This window comes from Periplaneta americana, chromosome 9 (assembly GCF_040183065.1).
Source record: "Periplaneta americana isolate PAMFEO1 chromosome 9, P.americana_PAMFEO1_priV1, whole genome shotgun sequence".
In the NCBI taxonomy this organism is placed as follows: Eukaryota; Metazoa; Arthropoda; class Insecta; order Blattodea; family Blattidae; genus Periplaneta; species Periplaneta americana.
In genome coordinates, this window is record NC_091125.1 from 71,666,562 (window position 1) to 71,680,867 (window position 14,306).

Below are 14,306 nucleotides of genomic sequence, written 5' to 3' on the forward strand. Positions count from 1 at the left end.
CACCCGATACCTCCATTCTAGTTGGATGATCGTCCACCTCTGTTTTGGCATGTGGACGTGAGGCCAGCAGCCGGCTGGTCGGTCTGGGCTCTTCACGGGGTGTAGCGCCACGGATTATTAATAGCAGGAAATCTTTCCTGGATATTTTAAAATGCTTCAGTTTTATAATTTATCCCTTTAACAAAATTCTTCATTAACCCTAACTTGTTGTGTAAAAGGGGTAAAATTACTTCGCTTTGAGGTACAAGGGGTTGATGTATAATATTTTTCTTCCTTGGCTCTACTGATTTTCGTTTTATTTTATAATGCTTATCTCGAGCGCGAGTCCACACCTGTGGAGTAACGGTCAGCGCGTCTGGCCGCGAAACCAGGTGGCCCGGATTCGAATCCCGATCGGGGCAAATTACCTGGTTGTGGTTTTTTCCGGGGGTTTCCCTCAACCCAATACGAGCAAATGCTGAGTAACTTTCGGTGCTGGACCCCGGACTCATTTCACAGGCATTATCACTTTCATTTCATTCAGACGCTAAATAACCCAGATGTAGAAAAAGCGTCGTAAAATAACCCAATAAAATAAAAATAAAATATCTGGAGCGCGACTGTCCAATTCGTACAGAAAGCAGCAAAATTTTGTGTAGCCTAATTGCATTCCAAAAAGCAATGCTACAACCTTCAAATCCGCACATATAAACCATTCGTACTTTGAATATTATCATTAAAGCACACTTTAAAGAAATACACGTCTTACACAGAATAGTAACACCACAGAAATATCCTGGTAAACTGAGGCGTTTTCATACGGCGAACCTGTTTCTTCCCCTCCAAATGGAACCGAAAAGGGCAATAAAATAATTTCCGCTTCTAGAAGTGGTTTTAACAAGAAAGAAGTGCGCACAAACGTGCAATTTAGTTTGGTATGAGTTATTTTTCTTTACTATATTCCATCAGTGACTTCGTTCTATTCACACAATTACTAAAATTATATTTTGGACACACTTCGTAGCACAGTTTGCACACGCATTCGGGGGAAGGTTCGTGGTACTCTGATCTTCTGCACAGTTTGTGGTGAAAACCGTGAACTGCTAGCCTTGTTATGGCGCTTCGTAAATTGTTGTTCTGTGGTTTTGACATGGTGATATATTGCAAAATATAAACTACAGTAATGTAATTAAAGCTCACCGTGAAAGAAATGCACATCTCAAGTAAAATCAGGTAAACTCAAGTGAATTTATACCGCGAATCTGTTTCACTCCCTCGAAACAGACTCTTAGAAGGGCAATAAAATAATTTCCCTTTCTACAAGTGCTTCTAACTTGGTGCCCTACTTATACTAATATTGTTTTCACATAATGAGTCTTCACATTTGTAAAACAAAATAGGGTAGTTACACACAAAATACGGTGATTTTTTAAATAAGATGCATAGAAAATTAATTATATTGTGCATCTCGAAAACCCGAAGTGATGGAACATTTTGCTTGTTATTTATTAATTCAGGAGGTCGAAATTAGTAAGAATTTGTTAGTTTTATGTCTGGCGCAAAATGACTGTTGACCAGTGTAATTTGTAGTAAGCCTAATTCTCTGCTCTATACTATCACTCATTATTGATTTAATATATTATTTTTCTTTATTGTGAGTCGTGAAGTAGTCATAAACATACAAAATGACGTGTGTGCAGTACATTTTAATTTTAAGACTCTTTCAATCGTATAGATTTTTAGGAGCTTGCGTCCTTAGGAAATAATAAGCAAATAACAATAGAATTTTTCATATAGATAGTCCTCTTTTATTGACGCCATTTTCTAGCCTAGGCCAGTTTTCCAATCCCACAGCCAGCAAATCAGTTGTCGCGAGCAGACAGTTTTAAGCTGTCGCGAGGCGTTGTGAAGCAAAATGTAGCGTCGCGCCGCGTCTGATTCTGTGTGCATCCGGCCTTAGTCTTCGCATATGATCCACATATCTTAATATCGTCTATTATCTGATATCTTCTTTTGCCCCGAACTCTCCTCCCGTTCACCATTCCTTCCAGAGCATCCTTCAGTAGGCAGTTTCTTCTCACCCAGTGACCCAACCAATTCCTTTTTCTCTTCGTGATCAGTTTCAGCATCATTCTTTCTTCACCCACTCTTTCCAACACAACTTCATTTCTTATTCTGTCTGTCCACTTCACACTCTCCGTTCTTCTCCATATACACATTTCAAATGCTTCTATTCGTTTCTCTTCACTTCATCGCAATGTATATTATTTTATATTACAGTATATATAAATTCATCTACTTCTATATTGCTATTGCATTCAGTATTATTTCGCTATTCAAAAGTCATTTTTTTTAAATCGATAGAAATATTAAAAGATATTAGTGATTTATGAGAGTCCAGTGACCATTACCAGCTTGTCAAGTAACCAGCAATACTGAGTAGAAAATATATCTTTGATGCGTAGTGAAAAGGGGTAAATAAAAAATTGGTAGTTTTGAGTTATGATATAAAAATGTAGGCTACTTCTTCAGATTGTATAAAAGGCATATAATCTATCCTCTTCCATAAAGATGTAGAGCGTCAATTCCCAGCCTATTATGATGATACTGGTCCTCATTTAAACTTTACTTTTGCTCTACTGGAAACTTTCAATTTATGATTTACGCCCTTTTCACCGCACACCATAGATTTATTCCCTCTTGAGCAGCTGGAGGGGAAGTTGTAAGCCAAAATTCTACTATTGACATTCACCCGCGCATGCCATAGTGGCATATTAATGGTTTTTAAAATGATTTCAAATAAATCCCGAGTGGTTCTGTCTGACTTTTAAATATTTGTAACGAGAAACGAATATGCATTCTGAGAGTTCACAGAAATAAAAGAGATTAATGAAGTGAAGGAAAGAAGTGAAGTAAGAAAAATAAAGATAAATAAGAAAAAAAGTTATATTTTACAATTCAATAACTTATGAAATTGTGGATGCTAACAACTCACCAGTTCAGCCAGTGTCTTGACTTTCAGGGGAATTTGTGTGAAATCCCAGCTGCCCTCGCCACTGCAACAAGCACAGAATACAACACATTCTGACGGCTGTTGTTAAATCTGCAGACAAACTTTGTGTTACCCATTTGGTTGCATTGGTTACTGAAGTGAGCAGTCATTTCTAAATGTCTGAGTCCTATGTATATAACGCATGATTCTGCAAATATTTTATTTTGACATTCTCACATTCCTAATTGTGTTCATATTTTGTATGTGGCGCGTTACATTTCAGAAAGGATAATGCATTTCCATCGATATGTGAGGTTTAATGTTGATAATAATAATAATAATAATAATAATAATAATAATAATGATAATAATAATCACAATAAGTTATTGAATGCCACTGTATCAACTACAAGGTTATTAGCGTCGGTGGAATTGATTACAGCGAGATGAAACAGAGGATTCACCATGAAGTTACCTAACATTCGACTTACAGTTGGAATAGAAAAGCTATTTTATAAAGGCCAACCAGGTAATAAGTCCAGCGAGATTCGAATCCAAGCCCGAGCGTAGTTTCGAATCACTACTTTAGCTCGGTACCACTGGATTACGCCGACAGCGTTTGTTCTATTAGATATAGAACCAACCAGAACATAAAAAAACTGTCTGCATATTTAGTTTATAATTTACAGTATAACTTCATAAATTTTGTTTATTTTGTACCAGAAAGAAAAAGAAACATTTCAGTTTTTTGTTGTATCTTCAGAAGTTTGACGTTCCTACAATTACAGATCAAAGAGTAGTATTCCACATTAAAATGCTTCACTATCACATAACATGTTATTGTTATGACTACTTTCTGGACTTCCGTGACGTAAGTTATCGGTAGTTTAATTTCATCAGATTTTTATTGATTGTTTTGGCGTAACTATTGTGAATGCCATGACTATAGACTTTTTTTTTTATTATTATTATTATTATTATTATTATTATTATTATTATTATTATTATTATTATTATCATCATCATCATCATCATCATCATCATCAACATAATCATTTATTTGAACTCTGTTCTTAAGATCTAATTGATTTATGTAAATTTGCAGCTATTATTATCATTATTATTATTATTATTATTATTATTATCATCAACATAATCATTTACTTGAACTATGTTCTTAAGATCTAGCTGATTTATGTAAATTTGTCAGCTATTATTATTATTATTATTATTATTATTATTATTATTATCATCAACATAATCATTTACTTGAACTATGTTCATAAGATCTAGCTGATTTATGTCATCTTGTTAATTAGAATGAATAAATGAAGTCAAACGCCTCACACGAAAAAAATGTTTTTCATCAGCATTTCAAAAAACGAACACTTATTTTGGTGCATATTAAATGATTTCATATGAAGAGTAAGCCCTAATAATAAATACGTATCATTTTTTGACATTAGTTCTCTTGCTTGCATAGATTTCCAATTCAGAATAAATATTTTCATAAAAATCTAGAAATTGTAGTTTTATCGAAAGATATTTATTTGCATCTCAAAACTCTGACAGGAATCTGTAGGTTGTATATTATTATTGTAATTAATCTGCGGCAGACATGTCCAGCCGGGGCAAATCTAGACTTCAACGAGGTGCAACAGTGACGTGGAATCTCAGAATGCCATGCAGGCACACGCATAAAAGATATTTTACGTCACTGTCGCACCTCAATTGAAGGCTAGATTTGCCCCGACTGGGAGTGCCTGATCTTCGGTTTTAGTTACAATTCTTTTAGTCTAAACTGAGTTTTCTATTTACATTTTGGAAGAATGATTAATTTATTATGGGAATATTTATCCTAGACTGACAGTGTATAGGCAACACCGAGCATATTTGGTTAAATTAGCGCTGAGGTAATTTCCTTCGCACTCCGCCTATACACCTTATACAGTACCGGTGTATCAGCAGTAAGTTTTATAATGAGAAAGAATTCAACAATCTAATGTAACAATATGTAGTTTAAGCACAAATGTCTAGCAACAGTACAGACTAGTCACTCATGTCGTGTTAATGCTGAAGGCTAATTTTTACACGCAGTAGGCTATTGCAGAATATATTTAACCAGAACTGGTAGTAGTACTGGTTTATTTACAGGATGTCTCCAACTACGTAAGTTTGTGTTTTTAACCAGAAGAAACATTGTAATCGATATTGTTATTTAAGCAGGTAACCTGTAGTGTAGAGACTGACGAAAATTTTAATTAAAAAATCATTTCTGAGAGCCATGCGATGTGGAGAAAGTAACCATCCGGGTCTGATATATATAAATTGCATGAATGAGATGGAAATTATTGTACTCCCTTAAAATTCATACATTGCCCATAATAAAGCGCATACATTTTAAACAGTGTTGAGCAGAAATATAACATGAACTACACATTTTGTTCAAATTAAAATACTTGGATGATAATTAATTTTACTCACTCCATACTGCGGTAGTTTGGGCTACGAATACATAACAATACTTCCAGAAAATCCTTTGGAGCATACACCGGCCGGTACTGACTCAGATCTGCAATAAAACATTGGGAACCAATTAAATATAAAAGCAAAATTTCGTACATCTGTCAATAATATGCAGAGAACTACACATCTTAACTAGAATTTATAAATAATTAAAGAAAATTTCAATTTTACATAAACATATAGGCCTACTATGCCATCTACGTAAAGATTAATTTTTTGGTCCTACAGAATTTATCTGTTATGATAATGATTGATATTATAGGAGAAAAATTCGCTCCAGTACCAGGGATCGAACCCGGGTCCTTAATTCTACGTACCAAGCGCTCTACCCACTGTGCTACGCCAAAGCTCAATCCACAACATCGGATCGAATCCTCCTCCTCTAGTGTTTTTCCCTTTGTAGCCTTACTCCATGTTTGACATATGTTGACATGTTATTATTAAGTCAACTGTTATATTAAATCAACTGCCATTATACAAGGAGCACTCAGCTGAGTGGCTTGGTGGCAGTTGACTTACAGTCTTTTTTTTATTGGGTTATTTTACGACGCTGTATCAACATCTAGGTTATTTAGCGTCTGAATGATATGAAGGTGATAATGCCGTTGAAATGAGTCCGGTCGTATTGGGTTGAGGGAAACCCCCGGAAAAAATCTCAACCAGGTAACTTGCCCCGACCGGGATTCGAACCCGGGCCACCTGGTTTCGCAGCCAGACGCGCTGACCGTTACTCCACAGGTATGGACTCGTACAGTCTTACTAATGAACCGTGTATAGTTTTTATACGAGACTTATGCAGAGTTGAGACAGAAAACGTTACTAATAAATCGTGAATAAGCTATGGACGTATAAACAAGCTGTAACTATACAATGGGAATTGCTTTGCAGTAGTTATATACACGAAACCCCTTGTTTAAGCGTTGTATATAGGGAAAAAATGGCCGCTCCTCTAAGAGCTGTTCGTATCGACTGTCATTTTATGATGATGGTTACCTTGTAACCACAGAAGAATAAACCAAAGATCATAGAATTATTAGAATAATATTGCTGTAGCTTGTACTCTTTGACCAAAATGTAGTGTGGTAATCGATTAGAGCCAGTTGTACTATCGATATTTAACACGCCACACTAGAGCGCTCTACCGGCTGCAATAGAGAACCTCAGACATTCTATTACCTTTCGTAACGAAGTAATGACAAAACTATGACGTAGCTGTGTAACAGTTATACTGTTATACACGACGTATGTAGTGATTATTAGTAAGGAATTTACACACAACTTATAAACGAGCTACTCATTGTATAAGTATAAGACAGTTAAACGTCTGTATACAGAGTTTTTATTAGTAAGACCGTTAATATAAAATGTCAACATAGGCTATATGTCGAACATGGAGTAAGGCCACAAAGAGAAAAACACTAGATGAGGAGGATTCGATCCGGTGCTGTGGATTGAGCTTCGGCGTAGCTCAGTGGTTAGAGCGCTTGGTACGTTCGGGTTCGATCCCCGGCGCCGGAGCGAATTTCTCTCCTCTAAACATCTTTGCTTTCAACAAGATGGAGCAACGGAGCATACCGCACACTAGTCTCTGAACAAACGAAACACTGTGTTTGAATAAAGGTTAATTTCACGCTTTGGAGATCTGTCATGTCTGTCTCGATTACCCTATCTGTCGATTTTATTGTTAGTCAACAAAATGGATCTAAAAATGGTCCATCGCTATGAAATAACGGTTAGCACGTTTAACCGTGAAACTAGCGGACCCGGGTTCAAATTCTGATTGGGACAGGTAACTGGTTGAGGTTTTTTTCGGAGTTTTCCCTCAACCCATTAAGAGCAAATGCTGGGTAACTTTCAGCGCTCGACCCTGGTCTCATCTCACTAGCACTATCACTTTCATCTCATTCAGAAGCTAGATAACCGTAGAAATTGGTAAGGCGTTGTAAAATAATAAACTAAAAAAAGTGAAGTGTGTTTTATGGCTTGTAAGTTTTAAATCAGTTACTCTTATTCGACGTGCATACCGTCGCCGAGCCGCCACGCGAAAACATTCGATGTTGCCAGATCTAAGGTAAACAGTTACTGAACAAAATGCGTTCAAGTGATCGTCTGTACGTGACACATCTGTTGAAGTCGTCCGAAATAGTTACAAGAGTATTTACTATAAATCAGTGCGTAAATGTGCTCAATAAACAGACATTTCAAAAACGGCAGTCCATAATTTGCTGATAAAATGTTTGTATCTTATTGCCTATAAATGTAAATTATTACATGCACTCCATCCCTATGATTATATTACAACAAAACATACGATTTTACAGAGGGCATTATTCATGATATTGACAATGAAAGTCTTTAATGGTGAGGCCACTGTTCATCTTTTCGGGACATTCATCAACACAGCATAAGAATGGCCTCATGAAATTCTACATAACATTGTTGAACGAGAGGAATAATAGCCAAGTTAGTATGTTGCATGCTTCTGCAAGAGGTAAAGTGATTGGTCTCTTACGTGTAATCCACTGTAACCTCGAAGAATTACATCGATGTATTGGAACTATTTGTAGTACCCCAAATGATTTCCAACGCTAATTTAATTTTTAGCAATATTTTGGCCCTCCGCACTTGACTTGCGTAGTTTGAGAATTCCTAAATTAAACTTTTCACAGACATTAATCGAAAGGGGCGGATCGAAAAAAAAGACAACCACGTTTCCGGACTCACCTTTCTAGAAATATTTATTCACGGAGTTGTGTCAAGGAAAGGATGTGCAGCCTACCCATTAACGACATTAACCAATTGAAAGAGCGAATCAGAGATAAAGTAACATCTCTCACTTCCGATGTGGAAAAGAAGAAAATTCTTCAGAGCATTATAATAAACTACTAATATACAGTGTGGAAGTGAAATAATCCTGCAGATTGAAAGGGACGATAGGCTACATCCCTTCCTAGCGGCAGGCGCATGGGAACCTACCGTGAGAAGTGGCCGACCAATTTCCCAGTCTAGATGGCTCAGACGCACTGTGTCGTTTCTATAACTGGATGACGAGGAAATATTGAGACGCTGCAAAACATTAATTCAGAGATTTTCACAGAAAAACGTGCTTTCAGCATCACTAAAACGTAAAGATAGATCTCGGCATACTGTCTGCCTATGTAGAGCAATAAATTTATCCTGACTACTGGATACAATTCAATCGGGAATGATTTATATGAAATTTATGAGAGTTTGCTATGAAGTAATAACGAGTCTATATATTTGAAAAAATAACACAAAATAACGATTTGTTCGAAACCGGTACTGATTTGTGCCAACTATTTATTTCTTACATAAAATACAATGGACAAGTATGGACAATAATGTCCCATAGCACCTACTTCTTAAAAAGTTATTATTATTATTATTATTATTATTATTATTATTATTATTATTATTATTATTATTATTCTGTGTCTATTAGGCCTAACTCTTTCTGCATGGACTTTTGAAAAATCGGTGCGTATCCGTTTAAATGTCAGGACGACCGAGAATTTGATGGACAGCTTGATGAAGAACAAATTATTAGGTCTTATACCGCGATAAAGGATCATCTGCGGACCTCTGGAAAAAGAACTGGAAGAGACTAGTGAAGTGCTTTGTATGGATTGTGGCATTGTATGGGGCAGAAACATGGACATTACGACGAAGTGAAGAGAAGTGAATAGAAGCATTTGAAATGTGGATATGGAGAAGAATGGAACGTGTGAAGTGAACAGATAGAATAAGAAATGAAGCTGTGTTGGAAAGAGTGAGTGAAGAAAGAATGGTGCTGAAAGTGATCAGAAAGAGGAAAAGGAATTGGCTGGGTCACTGGCTGAAAAGAAACTGCCTACTGAAGGATGCACTGGAAGAAATGGTGAACGGGAGAAGAGTTCGGGGTAGAAGAAGATATCAGATGATAGACGACATTAAGATTCATGGATCATATGAGGAAACAAAGAAGAAGGCAGAAAATAGGAAAGACTGGAGAAAGCTGGGTTTGCAATGAAAGACCTGCCCTTGGACAGAACACTAAATGAATAGATGAATACCGCGGTAATGATGAAAATCATGGTAACATTTAGGCTACTTTCCTTTTCGTAAGCAATAAAAGGTCGAACCAAATCTGAGCTTCAAGAAAATTTCATGTTTCCGTTATATTTGTATTGTTCAGAACGATACTTTAGTTAAAATGCACTAATATTAATGATTTATTGTGTGTGTATGTAAATAAACCGTAACATATTTTTATATTAATAAATATGTACAGCATATTTAAATACTGGAGAAAAGTATCGATATTCAGGAGCTTGGTGTTCCAAATCTTAATTAACACTCACCCACCCATGCATACATATCCACAAACCTCTTCACAAATCACCAGTTATTTCAATAGTTACCAATATCGTAAGTGCTCAGTTCTGTCCACTTCTCTTCCAACTCGTCTCTGTCTGAAGCAAGACGGAAGCGAGCCAAGGGCACCCCAATCTCATTGCACATTGAGTTAAGGGATTTATGAATTCTCTTCTCCCACTGCATCTGAGAAAGGCAAAGTGAGTCAAGATCCTGCGTTACATTTTATAACGATAGTATCATAACGTGGCGTGAATGGTGTGAAACAGTGTCTTAAGTGAGAAGTTCGGAATAGTACCGATTAAGAGCAAAGTATGTACTCGTACGTGTACAGTAAATACATTAGCAAACTGATACATGGTCTATGCCCACTGAAAAATAATTTTTACATTTAGTTTATACGTATAGGTCTATGTCTTGTTAATTTTTGTTGGGTTCTATTATCTACATGAAACTCTTTGTTATACGTTCTGAGTATTCTGACCATTTTACATATTCGAATTAAGGCAAACGGTATAAGAATTTACACTTTTCTTAAATGTACTCTTATATTGTAAATATATTTATTTACAACCAGAAAAAATTATAGCTTTTAGAATATATTTTATTATTTATTATATATAATTAATTGAAAATGAATACTTCTTATCAACATACTCAGAAAGTTAAAACAATTGAATTGTTTCACAAATTAATAATTTTTTCAATATAAAAATGTAAATAGGAACAAATATAGGGTGAATTCTACAACAGATTTCCTTTATGTAACACAACTAACCGATAAATTTATTTTTTAATGTTTTAACCTATATTATAATATGTTGTATTTCATAAAACATGTACATAAGTCTGAATGTTCTTATATGTTCTCTCCCTCCTATCTACATTTTTATTTCTTATAGCTGATCTCTTTCTTATTCCATTAATATAATTTCATTATATATTATTGTCACAGGAAATTTTAAGTACCGTCATTAGGGGTTACTTTGATATTGGGGGCTACTTTGATAACCACTTCGATCGATTACTAAAATCGAATTCGCGCGAAAGATATCAGAATGTGGCCAACTTTGGATCTCGTGTTGGCAGCTCTGTTAAACTATTTATGAGATAGCGACGGTGCTATATAAATACTACAAGTTGTAGAGGAGAAATTAAATATTTTGTGGTTTACAAAGTGAATGAGGATTTCTGATACCTGCAAAACTTTGAAGCTACACAGGTAAGCATACTTATAAATGAATATTCAATTCTATCTTCAAATAAAGTAGTTCTTTGGCATTTAAAGTGTTGCTTGTCGTTCACTTGAATGTTGCAGTATGCACACCAGTTACGTAGAAAAGTCACGGGGTAACTTTGATACAGAGGATGGGGCTAAATTGATAATCTAGTCAAACATTTAAAATTACGTTTATATTGTTTTAGACGTTATCGCTGTCCGTCCAAAGCTACTATGGTGCGAGATTATAAAAAGGAACCAGGTTCTCGCCAGTACAACAATTTTTCAGATTCTTCAGAGGAGCCTGGAGACATATTTTGATGGCGTGGAAAGAGAAAATCCTCGATTTTCAACTGTACCGAAGGCTAATTTTCCAAGCTTGTTGAAGAAAGCATTGATCCACATGGATAAGACAAAATTACAGACAAATAATAATAAACAATCATTTCCCGGAGATACAGCACAGTCTGAAATAAAACACATTTTGATAAAATAGTTCCTTTTCTACGGGCATTTGTCCTTGCAATAAGAAAGAAGCCCTCAAAAAAGTCCGGAGCCTGTATAAGTTGTTGAACAACAGGTTGAGAGTTGCCTCATGGCATTCTTCAAGAACACTGATTTGGGAATTCTAGTACAGCTGGCTCTATGATGAGAAAAAAAGAGACGACTCAATGTTGAAGCAGGAAAGGGTATAGTTACTGCGTCTACTTCAAACAACAAAGGCAGCAATGATGACGAAGAGCCTCAGGTGATTTGTGTAAATAGGCAGATCAAAGTTTCAGGCCCCAAAATTCCAGAAGATGCTAACATATGAAATAGAATCAGAAAACCCAAAAACAGGAAATTTCATCCTTGCTAAATTTCTTTATAGTAAAGATAAGAAAATCTTCACATATGCCTTTGAAATTGTGGACATGACATCAAATGGGATAGTGATTCATGGTCTCAAAAGAGCTGATGAGAGTGAAACAATACTTAAGCCAATTGACAGGACATTTTTACTATTTCAATGCAACAAATCATCAAGATTTTACCTTCTTCAGTCGCAGAACTAACTGACAATTCCATGATTAATGTCTTCCCTATTGTTCTTGAATTCAAGTAAATTCTAGTTTTGTTTCCTTTATTTTTTTATGAAAAGTTGATTTAGTTTGTAGTCTAGATTAATTATTTATGAGATTGGTAATGTTTTGATAGAACAAATTTGATTTCAACAATTTATATAATTTTCTATGTCTATTATAATGTACAATGAGCCTTTGTACTTTTCTTGCAAATGGAATACTAATGTGGTATTTGAAATGTCCTTTAAATATAATTTCATTTTCTTAATTTGCCCTGATTTACCTCTATAATAGCAAATCTCACAACTTTAGTTTGACTCTATTATGTCATCTTCGGGTTACTACGGAAATCTGGCTTTAAATAATGGTATATCAAAGTAGCCCCCATCACAGTTTAGCTTTGATAGTATGGTCTTTATTTTTTTCACGGGTACAAATCAACACATTTATTTTCTTAGAAATAGGATAGCAAGGTAAAGACAATCTGATATCTACATATATTTTATATGTTAAAATACTAAAAAATTAAACTGTAACCATAAAAAATGTAAGTTAAATCTATCAAAGTAGCCCCACTTGACGGCACTAGTTAAACAGGAAAACTTCTCACTTGAATATACATAGTTGTCCTGTGTTTAACTAGTACTTAAAATTTCCTTCATGATGAATTATAGGGCCTACTAGTAATATACATACTTGTGCTTTCCTTAAATAGGCAAGTGGCTCCTTAATTGCGTATCCATTAATGCTGTCATTATTCTTATGGGATCTCACCCAGTGGAACACAGTATTTCTCAATTCTGTTTCCATTCCTGCCTGTTTCATTGCTTGTAGTAGCGTTTCCTTGAATTCTGATTTCTTTACACAAGTTGACGAAACAATTTTCTTAAAAAAATGAAATAAAGTATAGCTATTAATACATGATTTTCAAAAAATTATTTACTTGCAAAAAGAAAAGAATTTCTGCACAAGAAATGTTTACATTAACGTTGCTAGGAATTTCAAAATCATTGTTGGCATGAATAATAATTATTGTTTATTATATTATTAACTTCCCTTACCTGAATACCAGAGTAGAATTTTTTGTACGTGGGCATATTTTGTATTTCTTCGGTTAACTTCTGAGCGGTGAAGTGTATGCTCTTATCTTTCATGTCATCCATATTAATAAATATATTCGGTTAAAGAGAAACGAACGCAAATCACTTCACTTCAACTTATATTCTTATATCTTTGTCCACTACGGCCACAACAGTCAATGAAGTTACTTGTCGCTTGCGGATCTATACTTGTACTTGGCGGCGCTTGGTACGGAGCACGCACGGAGGTGAACCCCAATGACGGAGGTGTGAGTCGATACTGAGTGAACAGTGCAAAGATTTTATTTATTTTTTCAATGGATGTTTTAAGTTCTAGGCCACAAATCAGAATGAACTCTTGTATTTTTTAAGCTGTTACAAAAGAAATTGGTACAATTATTACAACATTAGATAACCCATAGAAAAAAAAACTCTCCATCAAAGACAGAGCATTGATGAATATCGATGGATAAAGCTTATCAACAATAACAACTGAAACAAGACGAGAGCTCGATTTATAGGTCATCTGTTGGCAGAATATAGTACTACTAGGTTCAGTATATCAATGGCGTCGGCCTCTTGTCGGATATTCAGTAATCTTCAATATCTCGTTAGAAATGGAATATCATGAGTGAATTATTTATTTATCCATGAGAATATCATGATGTAGCGTATCGACGGGATAAGCTTAACGCACTCACAAAAGGATGAAGAAAAAAAGTTATATTTTTCTTCACCCGCTTCTTCCCAATCCTACAATCCTTTATCACATAATAAATTCATCTACCCATCATCTTCCGCAATAGACTGTCCATCTCTCCAAGAATTATCGCAAGCGGCTGGGTGTCCTCCCTCCGTCTGTGTATGATCGGTAGTCAGACTAGAGAGCTATACTGCCATGGATCAAACAGGATCAACTGCTGACAAGTGGAAACACCTTAACAATATAATCATGTAATGTACTGGAATACTCGAACGCTCATTGTTTACTCAGTAATCAACTAATCTACTGTATATACTATGTTTATCAGCGATTAACAGTGAACAAATCTCCTTCCAAACATAATAATAAC

General features: G+C 35.3%; 1 protein-coding gene across 1 annotated transcript in view; it reads right to left on the bottom strand.

Moving 5' to 3' along the window:
• Positions 1–13,158, bottom strand: part of LOC138706070 (TBC1 domain family member 19) — a 40,250-nt gene extending 27,092 nt beyond the window's left edge. Inside the window, exons 1-4 of the mRNA XM_069834990.1 lie at positions 12,851–13,158; positions 9,919–10,057; positions 5,456–5,543; positions 2,975–3,035 (exon numbers count right to left, since the gene is read on the bottom strand). Coding sequence (XP_069691091.1) covers positions 2,975–3,035; positions 5,456–5,543; positions 9,919–10,057; positions 12,851–12,979 — 417 coding nt within the window. The 5' untranslated portion in view covers positions 12,980–13,158. The remainder of the gene's footprint in view (positions 1–2,974; positions 3,036–5,455; positions 5,544–9,918; positions 10,058–12,850) is intronic.
• Positions 13,159–14,306: the final 1,148 nt, after the last annotated feature.